General features: G+C 34.5%; 1 protein-coding gene across 2 annotated transcripts; it reads left to right on the forward strand.

The window, feature by feature from the left end:
* The first annotated feature begins 1,173 nt into the window (after positions 1-1,173).
* Positions 1,174-17,728, forward strand: LOC112167974 (E3 ubiquitin-protein ligase RGLG4). 2 transcript variants are annotated; one of them, XM_024305082.2, is made up of 20 exons: positions 1,174-1,270; positions 1,400-1,598; positions 1,754-1,838; positions 2,157-2,255; positions 2,787-2,888; positions 2,991-3,088; positions 3,178-3,260; positions 3,416-3,521; positions 3,621-3,754; positions 7,161-7,290; positions 7,986-8,067; positions 8,212-8,355; positions 8,438-8,551; positions 15,766-15,863; positions 15,961-16,040; positions 16,190-16,289; positions 16,409-16,536; positions 16,808-16,934; positions 17,309-17,368; positions 17,453-17,728. In XM_024305082.2, the coding sequence occupies exons 2-20, from the start codon at positions 1,455-1,457 to the stop codon at positions 17,537-17,539; spliced, it is 2,001 nt and encodes a 666-aa protein (XP_024160850.1). In that variant the 5' UTR covers positions 1,174-1,270; positions 1,400-1,454; the 3' UTR covers positions 17,540-17,728. The 2 variants fall into 2 exon arrangements, with proteins under 2 accessions (XP_024160850.1, XP_024160851.1); XM_024305083.2 differs by lacking the exons at positions 1,174-1,270; positions 16,808-16,934 and having other exon boundaries at positions 1,294-1,598.
* The last annotated feature ends 2,374 nt before the right edge of the window (positions 17,729-20,102 follow it).

Consider the following 20,102-nt stretch of genomic DNA (forward strand, 5'->3'; position numbering starts at 1 on the left):
TGAAAATCTGTTAGTCTATTGTCCTGTAAGACACATAGAACTGAACATTTTATGCCTTCTCGAGCAAGAAGTTTTTTGCCCACTTGGACTGCTCCAATGTGTATAAATTGATAATTTTTTGCCTTTGCTCTGGCAATTTCTTGAGGAGTGATCATTAAGAGATCTGTTTCTCCTGTTGTAGATGGAGTGGTAAATTCCAATAATTTGAAATGATGGCTATCCATCAATTCAAACCTTCCTCTTTTATAGATTTGTTTGAAATCTAATTTTAGGATTGCGGAGTTTTTTACCTCCTGTTCTATTTCATTGTATTCAAATTCTTTAGCATTTAGAAGTTGTACTCCTTTCTTTTTTCCAAAGATACTCATCATCTTGACATCTCTTGCTACCAAGTGCTTTCGTTTTTCATACCTGATACTTGTCAGGCTAGTAGAAGGTTCTAAAAAAATCATGCTTGGAGTAGGATTCTTCTCAGGCTTTTCTAATGGTTTAAATCCATTAGATTTCTTGGATTTAACTGGAGGCTTTTTCTTATCCTTCAGTAAATTTTTCATAGAATCTAGTATTTCTTGCTGTTCACTGATTTTTCTGCCAACACTTGGCTGTTCTTCTTCCCTTTTAGGAAGTTCTTTAATATAATCTAGCTTGTATTCCAATTTTTCTAATCGATTATATCTGGTACTTTTTCTAGATGATCTTGACATCTAGATAATTCTGTTATCAGTTTCTGATGTTTCTCATCAGAAGATTTTAATGGAGAATTCAACTTCTCTAATATTAATTCAGACATTGTCTCCATTGGGGATTCCCTTTTTTGAGCTTTTTCAGCAAGCTTTGATACCAGTAAATTGCGGATTTAATCAATGCTCAAATAATCAAGAGGTTTTTGTTCCTCTTTAAGAGTATATTTGATATCTCTAATATTTTTCTCAGCTTTATATATTCTTTTTTGAACTATGAAAGATAATGGAAAGATAACAGAAAGATAACAGAAAAACTAGCGGCTTACACCAAAATGAAAGAGAAAAGCAAACTTGATACATTAATGTGATAGTTATGAAATTTGATATACTAAAGTGTAGAAATGCCTAAAGTTGATGCATGGTTTGTAATGTTCTCCCTATCAATAAAGTTCTAGAACGTGGACGAAGTTAAGTTCAATCAGTAGCCAGTATTTAATTCATAATCCTTTATTAATCAACACGTACTCATTCTGTCATTTGCTTCGTCCGGGACCCGCGTGCTTTTCTCTGAAGATTCGGGCTGACTGGTGAGTGCGATACAACAACCCGCGTTGTTCAATTGTCGATGAGTTTGACCCGCGATTGTTCATTTTAAGGTCAAGATGCATGTTCATATTGCTAACTAAGTTTGCTAATGTATTAAACTTCCTCACTAGCTAGCGATACTAAAGTAGCTAGCATAGAGTCCATACTCCATACCATACCAAGAACATGGGCTTACCAGGAGGATCAAGCAGTGGATCTGGTGGAAGAAGCGGGGGTATATATAACTCAGTTAAGTTCAAACTTGCGAGATCATCCGCGGCTGCTTCCTCTAGCACTATAGGAACAGAATGCTATCCATCCCTTGACAAGGTATCTACCTGTTTCTTTTATCTGAATTTGACGTACTTGAGCTAGAACTCGTTTGGTGTCTTGACAAGCTTGTTGCTTTAGTTTGGTTTGATGATCGATTGCTTGATTGGGGCATTTTCATGCATGTATTAATTTTCCCCGGTTTTGTTTTACAGGTCCGGGAAGCATTGAAGCATGCCGGTCTTGAAGTATGCTATCTCATTATCGGAATCCACTTTACAGAAAACAATCACGGAACAGGTCTGTTGAATAACCAGAACATAAACGAAACAACATCTTTTGTCCATTAAGTAGGAAGTAATCAAAATTTGAGCACCTTGTGAGAAAGAATGAGAAAGAGAGTGATCGAGGGGAAGAGAGAGAAGGGACCCAAATTGGTTACTTTCCCTGACTCTGAGTTCCCAGATGGGTTAAGAATTAGTCAATTAGATGAGCAATTAATTTACTTTCATCGAGTTACATGTTGAGCGAATTTGAGGTGCCAGTAGACCATTTTCTTTTAGTTGATCTGTGTATTTCCAGGCTAAGTGAAGTGTTCCCATGTCTTTTCAATTGCAGGTGATCCATATGAAAAGGCCATCTCCATCATCGAAAAAACTTTGGAACCATTTGATGCAGACAACTTATATCATTGTTTTGGCTTCGGTGACGGTAAAGGTATGGTTTCCATTTTACTTGTTACCCAAAATTCTCCTCTAGCTAGCTAGGGTGAAGTGCTGTCAATTTCTTACATTACCATCCATTAAAGAGTATAAATTGTATAATACATGATGGATGTAATGCATTTAGCCGCAGGCCTAACACGTAATATAACATGTAATCAGTAAGTAGTTAGTAGTTACCCCCTCTTGCACATCATATTGTGTTGGATGCAGGCGTGCATCTACTTGAAGGGCTACTAGACTGTAGCCCAACCCAAACTTGTGGATAAATATTGCTATGTATACGGATAGTCTATACTTCCATCTTCCTCCTTCATTGAAGGAGTCTCTACTTCCATTCTTCTTCTCTGTTTTTTTTTTTTTTTCAATGAATGTAGCTCACTCCATTTTCGGATCCGGATCCGTCACTGGGTGGATGGGATATATATTCAGTTGTCATTTTAAAATTTATATATTTTTGCTCAATTTTCCACCTAATTAGTGTCGTTTGACATTTGTGTTACAACTATCACTGATGGTCCACTAGCCGAAGAAGCTTTCAGCTTTAGAAATGACCATTCACCTTGCAAGGGTATTAAAGAAGTTTTGGCCTGCTACAACAATATAGTTCCGAACGTAACACTTTCAGGTTGGTGTCCTCGTCCTTAATCTGTTAATTTATTGCTTGACATATGCATTATCTTCTTCTTCTGGAGTCGGTGATAGTTATAAGAATCGTTGCGTTTGTTAGGGCCAACTTCTTTTGCAGCGGTAATTAATGCCGCTGTAGATATTGTTGACAAAAGTTTCGGCCAATTCCATACTCTTGTCCTTGTTGCAGATAACCAGGTTTTAATCTCTTTCCTTAACATGTAAATAATAAGCACAGCCATATTATAAGATTAATTCTGCATTATATATATCTTTCTGTTGTGAAGGTTACCAAAAGCTTCTTCAATCCTAAGAGTCAAAGGTTGAGTCCAGAAGGAATAAAAACAGCCGAATCAATTATAAATGCGAGGTAGAAGCTTGTAGATGCATTTACAGCTACTAGCTGTGAATGCTAGGCTCATTGCTTTCTCTTGGTTATGATACAGACAATCAAAATACAAAATATTTCTTTCAGTTGAAACCTAATTAATTTGTTTTATATTATTTTCATTTTTTCATAAGCAGTTCATACCCCCTCTCCATTATTCTTGTTGGAGTTGGTTATGGATCATGTGAACACATGAAGGAGTTTCAGAACATAATCCCTAAGAGAAGATTTAACAATTTTCAGGTTTGCACCATTGATTTATGTATTACTATTTTTTTTATGCCTTTTAAATGTATTTGATTAATTAGCTTTTAACTATATATTGTTTCTTTCCGTGTGCAGTTTATCAACTTTACTGATATTGAGAATTGTATGTCCGATGCAACTCCCTCTATGAAAGAAGCAGCTTTTGCTTTTGCTGCACTCAAGGAAACTCCAAAACAGTATAAAGCAGCTCTTCAACTTGAACTGATTGGGTAGGTTTTACTGAATAGCTACTTAGCTAGCCTACCTTTCTGATTCATCTCTCTTTCAGTATTTGCAACTTTTGTGCATTAAGATTTTGCATTAGGACTTTTTAATTTCTATCAATGAATTTGATTTTAATTTATATAAATATGGACAAACTTTAGAGATCTTAATCTATGTAACTATGGACAAACCACTTCTTTGACTTTATTGGAACATCTCCAGTGGATGTGTTAAAAACTTAATATCCACCTAGAGAGCCAAATGTACAGTTAGTTTTGATACGCCATGCAACTTTAGTGATTGTGATAAAAGCTGATGTGGAGAAAGTAGATGAACTTCATATGTTATATTTGACAGTATCAAGGACCAAACTATTGTCTAAAAGCATCTCTGAAAACTGTACAGTTTATTATATTCTTCACATGTGCTAAAGTTTAAATATGAAAGCTGACTTGGCAATTGTGATTTTATTATTCTTCTTTGTTTTTTCTTTTTGTCATTTTAAAATTTATATATATATATATATATATATATGTATATATATATATATTTTCCCCCAGCCCTCTAACGGCTGCTCAAAATCCTTTTCCTTCCCTTCGTTGATTGAGCCCATTGTTCAACTTCAACCCCATCTCTTCTCCCCATCCTCTTTTCTTCTGCAAGAACCCATAAATAAAAAATAAAGAAAAAGCACAAAATTTTACTTTCTTTTGCTCACAGCGTCACTGCATCTCTCTTCTGCAGTGGCTAAAATCAGCCTTCAAATCTATGTTTGACAGGTTTTATCTTAGATAGCAGATTGGAGAGAACCATCAAATATAGCAGATGAAAGTTCATCTGCTTTCTCCACATCAGCTGTGAATACATTCACTGAAGTTGCATGGCATGTCAAAACTAAGCATTGTGTTATCCGGCCAGGTAGATTTTAACGCATCCACTGGAGATGCTTTAAGCTTTTTAACAACATATTGCTCCAACACAAGGATAAAAAAAAGATCATCTCAAAAAAAAAAAAAAGGATAAAAAAAAGATTAACAATATATTTTAATAATGAATCTGACAGTTCTATTGGAATTATGGTCCAAATCTGTCAACGGCAATTGGTTAAATCTATGTTTGACAGATTTAATGTGGCATTTTATCAACAAAAAGAGTATGATCTCAACCCTTGTCTGGTTACCTTTAATGATTTTGGAGATATTCCGCCAGCTCTAGACCAAATATTAGTTCTAAGAGCTAAAAGTTGAACAGAATCTGATTTGTCTTCTAGCATTTAGATCTTAGAATTTGTGAGTTGTGAGAGTACCAACTATTTATGTTCTCTAAAAACTGATTTTTAGTGAGCAGGGTTTCCAAGCTTTCAAAATTAAGGGGTTGTCTTGGGTACCTTAATGTATGCCATACCCTTATTTTTTTTATTTTTTTTATTTTTAGTAAATTAATATAGTGGAAACCTACTGAACTTGTCAACAAGTTACCTAATTAAATATTGACAAGTGTCATTTTAAAAAAAAATTTATCATATTAACAACACACTCTTTCTTGATATGTAACATTGTTAAAAATCATGTAACAAGTATTGTCAAAATAATAAATTACACATAGTTAAACTACAATTACGACTTATGACAACAATTGTTGGGTTTATTGTAATTGAGTGGTCAAAGATGTAAATATCATATTTGGACAACTTTTATCAAATTTAGAACCTTGATTATCAAGTGGATAAGGTCCTTATAATACTGAGTTGTTACATATCTTTTGGTCTAATTTTAATTTTACCATGTTCACAACACAAATGCTGTCGGAATTGTAAAATGGTTAGTAATCTTGTAAATGGTATAGTTTTTAAAATAATTACTACAATCATAACAAAAGTTACCACTTTTACACCAATAGTTTCGAGTTATGGTAAAATATGTAGTCATTGAGTAATTATTCCATTAATGATAAAAATATAACGATTTACCACTTTGACAACAAATTTGTTGTTGCACTTGTTAAATTGTCCATAAATTAGTACATTAGTTTAGGTTGAGTAATTACTATAAATAGGACAAAAGTTACTGCTTTTACATCAATTGTTGTGATTGTGGTAAAATGTGTAGTCATTGTAGTAATCATTTCATTAATGATAAAAACATAAAGATTTACCACTCTGACAACAAATTTGTTGTCATACTTGTTAAATTGTCCATAAATTAGTACATTAGTTTAGGTGGAGTAATTACTATAATTAGAACAAAACTTTTCTTTTTTTCATCAATTGTTGGAATTTGTGGTAAATTACGTCGATTAAAAGTAATTACTAATTTGACGATGGACATTACACAATATATTACTTTCATTATGCAAGGGAGAACTTTATTACACAAATGAGGACGGGTAAAACTATGGACATTAACATTTCTCATACATGTTTTATTTTATATAATATTTACCACTCTGAGGACTCATGTAATCACTTTGAGGACACATGTGGTAAATAGAAAAAAATCCTCATTAAAGTAAATAAGGTCTTCATTAGAGTAAAGTTGGTTCTCATTTGAGTAATTAATTCCTAAAAGTGGTAATTGTAATAGGTTCTCATTAGAGTAAAGTAGATTCTCATTTGAGTAAATAAGTCCTAAAGTAGGTTCTCATTTGACTACATTTAAAACAAATATTATTTATTTTTACACTAATTGTTGTGGTTGTCATAAAATGCATGTAAAAAGAATTATATTTGGTTAAGGAAACTACTAATGATATAATTAATTGGTAATAAAGACTACTTAACTAATACTAATTTTGCGAACTTAGGTTAGAAGGTTTTGTTTTTAATAGGGAAAAAACATAATTTTCAATTGTGTAATTATCCATTAATAACAAGCATTAATCAAACATTAATTCACTAATAAAAAAATTAATTAGTAATATAGACTATTTAACTAATAGTAATTCGGTGAACTTAGGATAGAAGGTTCTTTTAATTTTTTTTGAAAAAGGAAAAATTATAATTGTCAATTGTCAATTGATCATTAATTGGCTTTATTGTTTTCAATTCAATTAGTAGTTTGTGTTAACATTTTTGCTTATTGGAAATGAGTAGCATAATTAGAAATGCTAAGGGCTAAACAAGTTACCAATTTGTTAAATATTTTGAACCATTAGATATATTACTAATCCAATGGTCCAAAATATTTAAAAAAAATGAGGGTATGGCAAACACCAAGGTACCCAAGAATTCTCCTCAAAGTTAATATTGCAAACTGGTACCAATTACATTGTTATATGAACTGAAATCAGTTCTCATGCATTTTTCTGTACTTACAATTTCCATTTCAAAAATTACTACGCAAAAATTAGTCTCTTGAATGCCTTCTAAATAAGTCTTTTTGTACCCCCCCCCCCAAAAAAAAAAAAAAAAAGAAATATAACAGGGAAAGCAAGGGAAGTTGTACCACGCAGTCCACCAGTTCCTCACACTCATCATGCACCGGCAACATCTGAACAAAGTAACCTTTTAGAACCTGTTTCAGATGAAAGATGCCGGCGGGAGGTATCCTGAACTCTATTTTCATAATTTCGATTGTTGAGTTTGATACATATCCATACCTGTATTGTAATAATTGCTTTAAAGATACTGACAGAGCAAAGCATTCTTGCTGGTTCAAAAAATCTAACGGAACATAGTAATGAAAGTCTGTGAACATACATAAATACAAAAATGAAAAGTAGTCAATAACATAATTAATGATCAAACCATGAAGATCATCCATCACACAATCCCAGCCATTCATCCAAACAATCCTTGACCATAATATCACCTGCTTGAATTTGATGTGATAATCATTGTACAGTGTTGCATGAATAGGAAAAATCCCACATTAGAAAAGTGACAAGAACTTGTAGATTTAGGTATGATATACTGTCTTACGTAGAAATATAAAGAGAGTTGGTGATTCTGGGAGTAATTGAGAGAGTTAAGGACATGAGAGATATAAAAACTCATTCTGTCTTCCACTTTCTTCGTTCTAGAGGTTTCACATCATCATAACCTGTAGATTTAGCTTGTAAAGAGGATTACTAATGAAATTAAATTGAGAATAATTATTCCCGAAAGTTGTAAATTTCCAGCTAGTGAGCATTGTTTTCTTACATAAAGTAGCACAACATTTCACGCATGAGTTAACATTCAGAAATCTTTTGCTGCTTAGCAGAGTAGAATTTGTAATCAACTCCATTGTTTTGCAGGTTACAGATGCCTTGTGGAAAGGTCTGGAGTCCTTCAATTTCATTGTTGGAATTGACTTTACTAAAAGCAATGAATGGACAGGTTTTAATTACTTCAAAAATTAAGTTTTGTTGACATGTTCTATTTGTTCCATTCTCTGATTTTATGTTGTGTTTCTCTGATTTTATATTGTGTTTCTTGGTTTTCTTTCTAACTCAGTTTGTTATTTTTTTAATTGCACTGAAGGAAACATGCGATTCAACATTCAGAACCTGCATGCTTCTGGTGATACACCTAATCCATACGAAAGAGTTATATCTTTACTCGGGAAAACTTTTGCTAGTCCCTTTCAGAAAGATGACTTCATTCATTGTTTTGGTTTTGGTGATGGTAAGACTTTTTCATTACTTTGTTATGCTTCCTGTCTGAATCACTGGATTGACACCCCCCCACCTCACTCCATCTATTTCAGTTACCACGGTTGATCACGAGGTGTTTAGCTTTCACGGTGATTATTCACCCTGCTATGGTTTTGATGAAGTCTTGTGTTGCTACAAAAGAATAGTCCGAATGGTGGAACTAGCAGGTTGGTGTATATTTTTCCTTTTCAATACTCTACACACACACACACACAAATAATATATATATACACACACACACATATACATATAGAGGGCTTCCACTAAGGGATCCTTTTTTTGGGTCTTTTATAGGGATAGGCATTAGACCAACTTTTCGATCATATTTTCACATCTTAACCGTTCAGTTTTTATGTCCTAATGTATAGATCACTTCTACAATTTTTCAGCCAAATTGGTGATCGTTAAGGCATCCAAAACTGCAATTTACACGAACGGACCGAATCTGTCGAACCGGAACCATTCGTGTTTATAATGGTAAATTGCAGTTTTGGATGCCTTAACGATCATCAAATTGGCTGAAAATTGGCAGAAGTGATCTATACATTAGGACCTAAAAACTGAACGGTTAAGATGTGAAAATATGATCGAAAAGTTAGTCTAATGCCTATCCCTATAAAATACCAAAAAAATGGATCTCTCACTAGAAGGGCCCTGATATATATGAGGACCCTTCCACTGAGGGATCCTTTTCTTTTGCCATTTTAAAGGATCTCTTGTGGGACACACTTTTCGATTACATATCGGCATCTCGACCGTTCATTTTTAGACCTTTATGATAGATCACTTCTGCAAATTTTCAACCAAATTTATAATCGTTAAGGTACCGAACTAGATCAAATAAATTGACGAATCGAATCTGTCCAACATAAATTGTTTATGTTCATAATAGTAAATCACAGTTATGAATGCTTTAACGAACATTAATTTGGCTGAAAATTTGCATAAGTGATCTACTCATATAGACTAAAAACCTACTCATATAGACTAAAAACTGAACGGTTAATATCTCAATATGTGATCAAAAAATTAGTGTAACAAGCGATACCTTAAAATGATAAAAAAAAAAAGGGATCCCTCACTAGAAGGGTTGTGTGTGTGTGTGTCTATATATACATATATCATACCCTATCCAGAGCGAGGCCTCGTTCTGAAATTAAAGTGCGCTTTTAGAGTTTAGGGTCATTTTTCGGTTGGGTGTCTACATTTCGACCGTTTAGTTTTTAGGTACTAATGTATAGATCATCTCTGTAAAATTTTAGCCAAATTGATAGTCGTTAAGGCATTGATAACTGTCTTAAAGCTAATACAGTTCAAGTTAGAATTATTCAGTTCGTCCATTGGTTTAAGTGAGTTAGATACCTTAAAGATCATTAATTTGGCTGAAATTTTGCAGAGATGATTTATATATTAGTACCTAAAAACAGAACGGTCGAAATATGGATATGAGACCGAAAAGTGACCGTAAACTCTAACCTCACACTTTAATTTTAGAGCGAGGCCTCGCTTTGGATAAATATTATATATATATATATATATATATATATATTTCTATGCTAAGGACTTCCTTAGATTTTAAAATCTAAGGATTTCCTTGAATAGACTCATTTTTCGATCGCATATCTATATTTTAACCGTTCAATTTTTAGGTATATATGAGTAGATCATCTCTACAAATTTTCAGCCAAATTGATAATCATTAAGGCATTCAAAACTGCGATTTACAATTATGAACACGAACGGTTTATATTGGACAGATTCGGTTCGTTCATTGATTTAATCTAGTTCAATACCTTAACGATCATCAATTTGGCTGAAAATTTGCATAAGTGATATATATATATATATATATATATTATGACTTAAAAACTGAACGGTTAAGATGTGAATATGCGATCGAAAAGTGAGTCTATTCAAGGAAATCCTTAGATTTTAAAATCTAAGGAGGTCCTTAGCATAGAAAGATATATATATATATATATATATATATATATATATATATATATATATAGCTCCTTAAACTTTGAGGATGGTTTTATTTTTAGCATGTAATTTAATAATCTACACCATTCATTCTTTAGCTACATACAGACATGAATCCTACAAAAAATTAGCCAAATCGAACAACGTTTAACCATTTGATTACCACAATTAATGTTCATTTTAATTTTATCTAACGGGCTACATGTATACACAATTTTGAATGACCAAATGATTATGAATTTAGTTGATTTTTTGTAGACTCTTGCATAGAAATCTAAAGGATGCATGGTTAAAATCATTGAATTAGGTCATATACTAGTGTAAGATAGTGAAAATCCTCAAATTCTTAAAGTAAGGATGTCCTCTCTAGAACATGGCTCTATATGTACATGTGTGTGCGCGCATATTTAAGAGAAGAGTGTATGTGTGTGTGCGCGTGCACACATATTTAAGAGAAGAGATTGTCACCCCCATGTCTAGCATTTGAGTCCCAACTCGCACCAGTTTGTGACCGGCAGGTCTTAGAGAGGTCTTCGGTTTTGTGCTCCTGTGGCGGAGATTAGTGTGGCTTTGCTGGGATACTCTCGAGAACCTCAATCTACATATTGACTGAGTAGGTGTATGACTAACTCACTAACATAACCAATGTGGTCTGTTACCTCAACCCTGATAAAAAAAATAGAGAGAAGAGATTGTCCGCCAAAACAAAAACAAAAAATGTGCCAAAATAATCCTGAAATATTAAAAAACTTTACTACTCATAAAATAGATAGGGATAATATATTCAATTTATATATAAAAGAAACAGAGAAAATAAAATAATGAGGAAAGTGTGAAAGATAAATGCGTGAACAGAAATTTTAAATACACACCCTAAACTACTTAATACACATCCCTATTATTTTATATTTCAAATCAGATTTCATAGGTAGATTAAATGATCAAAATAGACATCTATGTATTAGAAGAAAAATAAGAATAATCATATCTTCCTTATATTATTCTATAATTATAAACACAATGAACTTCTATAAATGGCATCCTCATTTAAAACAAGAATAAAGTTAGAAACCATCTAATTTAAATTTTCCTTAAATAAATTGTAATTAAATGGGGTGAGAGACCATATAATTTAGAATTTCAAAATCACTTAATTAATGCCATTATTTTAAAAACATATATCGCTTTACTTCCACTTTTTAGTTCATTTTTTCCCTAAAAGTTATGATTAGTCAATTTATTATTTAATATAAAACATCACATGTATAAATCCTGGTAATTGTTAATTTGTTTGACCATCCAATGAAAACTTTGTAGTTTTGCCATTGTGAATAAACTACTGATACAGTTTTGGTTGAATGTTCGACTCAAAATTTTATACTTGATCAATAGGGTGTTTTCGTGTTTGGTGAATGAGAACTCAAATAATACAAAACCTATTTCTAAGCATCTATTTGAAGGGAACAATAATAAATCTTTATGGATTTCCCAATAACTAACACAAGTAATTAATATGGTCAATTATATATACTAATCAACTTAAATGGTAGCCTTAATGTAGTTAAATAATAGTGTATTTCATGTTTTTTTAGTTTAAGGATATTTTAGGTAATTTGGGTTGTGTATTTAGTAAAATATTAGAATGAGAAATTAAATGGTAGGTGTATTGAGTAAGGAGTGTGTATTAAGTAATTAGGGGTGTGTATTTAAAAATTCTCGTGCATGAAAACAAAGTTTGATAAAAAAAGTGAGGGAAAAAGTAAAAAAAAAATACCTACTCATGAAAAACTGCCAACTCCCTTGAAAAACTGTACATTTCCTATTTAATTTTTTTTTTAAATTAAAAAAGTTACAGCAATTTCTCTCTTAATTTTGGGGAAGCTTCTCCTTTCTTCATGGGAGGTATTGCAATTTTTTTAAATATAATATAGTCTATTAATTATCTTATCCTCATATAGAAATAATTTGTTTATTAGCATCTATATTATGTGAGGACATATATATATAGACTAGCCTTCTTGCACACGCATAAGCGTATGCAGAAGGGCCGCGCTCACGCGTGTGAATTATGTTTTTGAAAGAAATACAGTTCACATATACAACATATCATTCATTTCTACTAAAAGCCAAGTGTCTGAGATTGACAAATATGTCACCGTCTTTACAATTAATCAATATTGGCTTAACTCTGCCTCTTTATATTCTCTTGTGTTTTGTTCCGTCTGAGGCCCTTCCATGCTTCTTCATTTGCAGCTGATCTCTTTGGTTTTCTCCTCCCCCGTTTCTTTTGCTTCCTTTTTTCTTTCTTCAATAGCCCAAATGATCTCACTAACAAAGGGAATTTCTAAAGAATGATCAGAAAAAATATGTGCTCAAATTAGCATTAATTACGTAGGTAATGTATAATCATATTTAAAACAAAAACTAAAAGAAATAAAAGAAGAAATTACAGACGTGTTGTTCGAGTATTATCTGACAAAAGAAAAAAGTCCAAGCATGATTATCGTATATGCAATTTATATACATATAGGGGGAACTGATTGCAGCCAAATAGTGAAGACACTAAGGTTTTCGTTACCCAAGACACTTGCAAGATCAATTGAGACCTTCAATGCTTGCGTTAGTCTTCTATCCCGTATCCTTTCACAGTAGTTTGAGATAATGGTAGCTACAAAATCAGTTTCTTTGTTTTGGCTAAACATGGACTGTACACTATTGTTACTAAAAAAAAAAGATAAGGAATCAATGTGATCTTTCTTGTAAATGCATGGAAGAACACCTGGACTAAACTAAAGAAAGTACTCATGAATACAGCTTATAAATTCTAGTTTCTCACATTAAAAGTAACAGAGAACTAACAAAATAGATAAATAACGCATATGATCTTCATTGTAAATACACCAAAGAACACGTAGAGTAAACTTGTCAACTCTTCGTTCCCACTTCGATTGGACCTCTCCAATCCCTTATTGCATATTCGATCCTGAGGGAGAAGGTTTTTGCTGATGAGTGCCTGGCCTTTTGGGATGATGATGGTGGGACGACATATACTATTTCGCTGTGGCCTCCCGACGATTTTGGCTCAACGGCAAAATACTAGTGTTGGTGGAATCGATATGTCTATTCCTGGTTTTGATGGAGGGACTGCCATGCTTGGGTTGAGAGTGTCGGGTCGTGGTGACAATGAAGGTCCAATTTGGATGGAAACCTGGCTGAGGATGGCAGTTGAGATGAGTGGCAGCGTTGGACTGGGTGTCGATTCTGATTTCGGGTTGTTTAATGGGTGGATGCCTAGAGCATTTGGGCAGCCCAATTTATGTAGGAAGCTAAAGGGTGTAATTCATGTCTACGATCTATTATCGCATTTGGGCTCTACCATAATGAACCTGGCTGCAATGATTATGAGATTGTTGGAGAGAAACTGTGAGAACCAACGAGGAAGAGCAGCCGTAATGTGAAAAATTTGGATAAGTTGCCTTATGGTACGCGTTGGGGGGGGGGGGGGGATGCTAAACGTGATACTGACTCGGGTGAGAAGACTACAACCAAGAGCCGAGAGACCAAACTGATGCCGAGATTGTTGGCTACTACAGAGGCTGAAGATGGTGCTAAACTGTACGTTTTAACTCCCAAGTATAACTCCACACAATTCAACCATAGGGTGTATAGGCATTTCCTATTTTATATATACTAGCCTCTTAACATGTGCTTTGCACATGTCAATTTGCTTTTTTTTCCTTACAAAATAAAATAAAATAAAACCATGAGTAAAAGAGGCGCACATTTCAATTTGCTTTTTTCCTTACCAAAAAAAAATAAAAAATACATGAGTAAAAAAGAGGCTATGATGGAATTTCTCATTTTTTGATGAGTGTGTTGTAATTTTTGTTACTTTATAAATTAGTTTATTATTGTATCGTGAATTATAAATATTTTCATGATACAACATACTATCATGTGAGGAATTTTTTTTATTTCTCAAATTAAGTTAAATAATTCATAGCGAAACCCTGCCTCTTCTAGGGTTTCGAGTTCACAGCGGCAGCGCCATCCTCCCGGATCCTGATCTGCGTAGCGACGCTTGCCGTCGAGTAGCTTCCCCTCACCGTTTCTTCAAGGGTTACTGTGTTGGCTGGCCGGATTTGGTTGAAGTCCGACTGGTGTAACAGATTGAGGTCGAGGTTAGATCAAGACTTTGGTGTATGTAGCAGATCGACACTGGGATCACGTGTCAGCATTCCATCTTTGTTTCGGTTGGTGTGAAGATCCGGCCGCTAGGTTTGGATCGGAGTTGCTCATCAGTTGGTGGTGATCGGAAGATTCTTGGTGTCTGATCTTAGTTTTGGTGGATCATGCCGTGGAAAGGGAGGCCGTCGGAGATGGTGGCGCTATCATCGACTGCAGTTTGGCCGTGGAGGCGTAAGGGTGTTCCTGCCAACTTCGTTGCTTGGGTTTGGGCCTTAAGGTTTGGGCCTAAGGGTCTGGGCCTAGGCAATGTGGGTTCAGTCTCTGGGCCCGTTTTGGTTGGTTCTGATTATATTTAGAATTGGGCTAGGATGGAGGGTGTCTTGACACTCTCATCCATTACTTAGTGCTTGATGGTGGCCTGACCCGAGAGTTTGACCTCCTTGGGTGTTGTTGGGCTTTATGGTCTTTAAAGTGTCAATCGTAATTCAGATCATGGTTCTACGGAATTGATAATTATCTCAAGTTGGACTAGAAAGAGAGGCTTATGGATGAGGAATTGACTCTTATTTGTTTGCTGGGAAGTAGCTTTCTATTTCGTACCACAATTGCGTGATTGACCGATAATTGGCTAGAAGGTGATTTTGCCTCAGAAGACACGGAGTTGTTCTTAGTTTATGAATCCGCTTTAAAAGTGGGCTCCATTTGACTTGTAATGAGTTTACAGTACTTAGATAGGAGTTTGGTTGTTATCCCGCCATTTTTCTGTCTTTTAAGGGTATGTAGACTCTGGCTTTTTAGCTGGTCATCTATGAAATGAACATTCTATTTCAAAAAAAAAAAAATTACTATCATGTGAGGGCATTTAGGAAAGTTAAAAAATTTAACCATGTTTAGAAGAATTGGCTTAATATAATAGACTATTGTATCCTAAATTATAAATATTTTCATGATACAACATACTATCATGTGAGGGCATTTAGGGAAGTTGAAAATTTTAACCATGTTTAGAAGAATTGGCTTAATATAATAGACTATTGTATCCTGAATTATAAATATTTTCATGATACAACATCCTATCATGTGAGGGCATTTAGGGAAGTTCAAAAATCTAACCATGTTTAGAAGAATTGGCTTAATATAATACACACACACACATATATATATATATATAGTCAAATTGACTATTAATTACATATTTGCTGTATTCAAGGCCGAGCTTCTTATGCCCCTGTAATAGAGGCTGCAGTGGACATTGTGGAGAGAAGTGGTGGTCAATACCATGTGTTAGTTATCATTGCAGCTGGCCAGGTATGTCTAAATGCATAGCCTCTCTCTCTCTCTCTCTCTCTCTCTCTACTAGCAAACACATGTTGTAAACTTAAGTCTGATTTCGTTCATTGTAAAGGTTACGAAAAGTACCCATACTAGCAAGATGGAATTAAGTCCACAAGAAGACGAAACAATCAGATCGATTGCGGATGCAAGGTAGAACTCTAGAACCTCTATGAAAAACTGAAGGGGACCTGCTATACCAGTAGTGTCGATGTTTTAGGCATTAGTATTACTTGAAAATAATCAATACAGCAGGCGATGAGTTTGGATCTAAATGATCATCTCAAAACTTTTATTATCAGTTCATATCCACTCTTCATTATTGTTGTCGGAGTTGGTGATGGTCCATGGGAAGACATGAAGAAATTTGAGGATAAGATCCCTGTACGTGGTAATTTTCAGGTAATTAAAGCACTCTGATTTACTTTTAATTGGAGACTTGACCGGAGTGTTCTTTAAAATATAATACAACAAGTCTCTTACAACATGCATGTTTTTTTTCTGTTTTCTTTTCCTCACAGTTTGTTAACTTTACTGAAATTATGTCTCTACATTCAACTACCTCTGAGAAACAAGCTGCTTTTGCTCTTGCTGCTCGCGCGGAAGTTCCGATCCACTATATGACAGCTGTCGAACGTGGACTACTTGGGTATGGTGAATTAACTAAACTTTATACATGATTCAGTTTTCTTCATCATTCTTTGAGTAGGCTAGCTAGGGAACTTTATATTCTTGCTCTCTTGTAATTTTCTGGTATTGGCTCAAGACATATTTTTATTTTGCTATTATTGATCATCATCTCTATAAACAAATTTAGACAGGTACGTAGTAAGACAGGGAAAGCAACAATAGCTTTCCTGAATCAGTTTTAATTTGCATGCATGCTTCCTGATATAGCTTTCCTTTGCCCCTAAAAATAGACGTAGGACGGGGAAAGCAAACAAAATTATTCCACGCCCTCCACCTGTTCCTAAAACTAATTGTGCACCGCCGACTCATGAACCAAGTGATCATTCACCATCTGTTATGGATTACCGAAGAATGACGGTAAGAGTAATTAAGAGAGTGCTGTATTTACTCTTTCAGTTTCTATCTATTAGGCCAAGCATCAAACGTTTGTATATGTTTGTGTGCGCCCAGTTGATTTTTAAATGGCTGAATCATTTTTGATAATTAATCCAGCTTAAAGTTTCTTGAATAGCTTTCTACAGCTTTCACTGATCAAACACCTTTGTCCAATCTGTAGTATTTGTGGTTTCTTGGCTTTTCCTATTCTGAACATCTTTCTTTGAAGTTTCAATTGACTTCCGCAATTTTTTCAACCTAGGCAACGAACTTTTACTCTTTGATTTTCAGCCCACACTTACATAGCTTACTGAGACTCGAGCATTTTAGATTATTGATTTAGTTATGCTATGCAGGACTGCTGCTCAGTCTGCTTGGACAGTGCAAAGGACCTGGCCTTCGGCTGCGGACACATGGTAAGCAGCATCAGCAGAGCCATTAGTTCTGTTCCTTAACCTCTTTTACATGTGAAATGCCACTAAAGTGATTATTCGTTTCAGACTTGCAGAGAATGCGGCTTTAGAATTTCCAAGTGTCCAATATGCCGCCAACCGATCCTCAGTCGCCTCAGGCTTTACAATGTGTAAATGCAGATAGGGGATTCCTAATAAGTCGCCTTTCGTTTTCGACACCCAGCTATTGTTTTAGTGACATTTCTTATTTTGTCCTTGTATGGTGCATTGCCCCTGGACAATGAAAATCTCTTATGTAGTTATATTCGTCTTTAAACAGAATGCTATTATCAAAGGGCACCAGTTTTAGTACCCTTGAATCAACTTCACATCTTATCCTAAACCCTGAAATTAAGAAGCCATAGCACATCTCTGAACAGATGCTTAGTGTTGATGGAGCAGCAATCAAACTCTATATATTCTCAAATATCATCTATAATTTTAGAAACTGACTTGGACCAAACGAAAACGTACCACAGCATCGGGTCGGGCTTTACGGCGGAGTTCTGCCACGACCTCCTGGTGGCCGGGGTTAGTGATCTGCATAATGAAATAGCTGACAATGCCCGGAACGACGCCGCATACGGTGGTGAAGGTGAAAAAGAAGGGCTTGGAGTCGCGAGTCTTGGTCACTATAATTAACCTCCACGTCTGGCTCTTCAACAGAATCGACATTTTCAGTTCACCACGGCAAGTAAGTCTAATAGCCATGCATGGAAAAGCACAAAGTGAGTTACCTGCAAAATTTTATACGTCAGCTTGGAAGATTATCTAGTGAAAATTAGGGACCAAGAACAAAAATTGCGCAATGCAGAAACAATGGTCTTAAAAGTGATGTTTTTTTTTTTTATTAAACCCCAACGGAGCGAGAATAATTTATTAAAAAAAGGAAAGAAGTACAGTAAAGTAGGAGGGGTCTAAATCATAGTCCACTAGAAACAAAAAACAAACCTATAACTTGCAACTAACTAAGAAAACTAACATAATCGAAAGTTGGGAAGCCCCAACCAATCGCTATTACAAAAAGAAAGAACAGAATCAGGTGGCAAGTCCCACCATGTCAAACCTGATGAATTTATCTCTTCATTTGCCAAAGCATCTGCAACTCAGTTACCTTCACGTAAAATATGAGAAGAGCGAAACTCCATCTTTGAAATCCGGTACAAGCAGTTCCTCCACTCTACTCTTAGTTGCCAAGGCACTAAGGTAGGAGAGCAAAGGAAGTGAAAAACTAACTATGAATCCACTTCCAACCAAATATGTTTCCACTCCCTTACCGAAGCTAATTCAATAGCTTGGATAATAGCCATAACTTCAGCGGCAACAGAACTGGCAATGTCCAAATTAGGAAAAAAAAAAAAAAAAAAAAAACACCTAGAACCTTGCCTCTATAATCCCGAAACACCCCGCCATAGCCAGCTTTATTCGAGCTAGTTTTCCATGCCCCATCAGTGTTCACCTTAATATACCCATAAGGAGGAGGATGCCAATTAACTTCAATTATTCGTGGAGCATGACGGGGTTTACATTGCACCCCAAAAGTGATGCTTTTGTAAAGATTATTGATGTATCTGTTGGAAATTATATCTTAAATTCTAATTAAATATGAATGAATATATAATTAATCATGATCTTTCAAATTGAAAGGGTACAAGTTTTTATTCCAATAGATGTCTTTAGGAATTACTGTGTCTCTCAAGGAGATAAGTGAACAAACATGTTGATTCACTTGGATTTCTATATAAACTCATAGTCATATCTCCTTCAAAATACATATCATAGATCAAATCAAAATAGAATAAGATAGATCAATGAATCAAGTCATTGAATCAATGAGGTGTTCTTCATTTCTTCTACAAGTCTTATTCGTGTCTAAAGAGTACAAAATATGGTTATGGTTCGCTAGAGTCTAAAATTACAGTGCTTTGATTTTGGAATTGTTGTATTCTACAATATGGACACCCACCGAACTGCAAGCACAAGGGCAGGGGCGAAATTTGTCTTTAGTCCAGTGCATTTTGCATGCCTCAATCGGAAAAACAAGTTAGTGAGTTTCTTTTCTTATACTGCTTTTATTTTTCCAGGATCATACTTAGCTTACTTGCAATCCTTGTAGTGACATTCATTTGTCTACTAACTGCATTCGTATAGTAGGATTCAAATATTATTGCATTTGTATACTAGGATTGATACCTTACTTGCAATCCTAGTCATATATATATATATATATATATATATATATATAGTTGTTTAATTACGAAGAACTTTTATTTATATTAGGATTAATGAAGCATTACTTTCAATCCTTATTGAGATCTCTGTTATGTTTAAAGATCATATATATGATTGTCCCCAACAATATCTAGTAGATGCTGACCTTCATCATAGAGATGTTATTGATGTATCACTTCGATGAGTTAAGAGATGAGAATGATCGCATATTTAACAAGCCATATATTGTACAAGATGTGTGGCATGACATGCGCGCAGTTGCTTGACAATCAATTGCCATTCTTCAATCTTGATGAGCTTTTCAACAGAGACAAAACAAACGGTATTAAGACGCTTTCACTAGTTGATCTTTCTCACCATTTCTTGAGCCTGATGTACGTTGAGGGAAGTAAAGACGAGTTGGAGAAAATACACTCTTCTTCTTCTTCCGAATTAAGTAGAACATTTTGTTGATTTTATTAGAAAT

The sequence above is a fragment of the Rosa chinensis genome, chromosome 5 (genome assembly GCF_002994745.2).
Source record: "Rosa chinensis cultivar Old Blush chromosome 5, RchiOBHm-V2, whole genome shotgun sequence".
Classification (NCBI taxonomy): Eukaryota; Viridiplantae; Streptophyta; class Magnoliopsida; order Rosales; family Rosaceae; genus Rosa; species Rosa chinensis.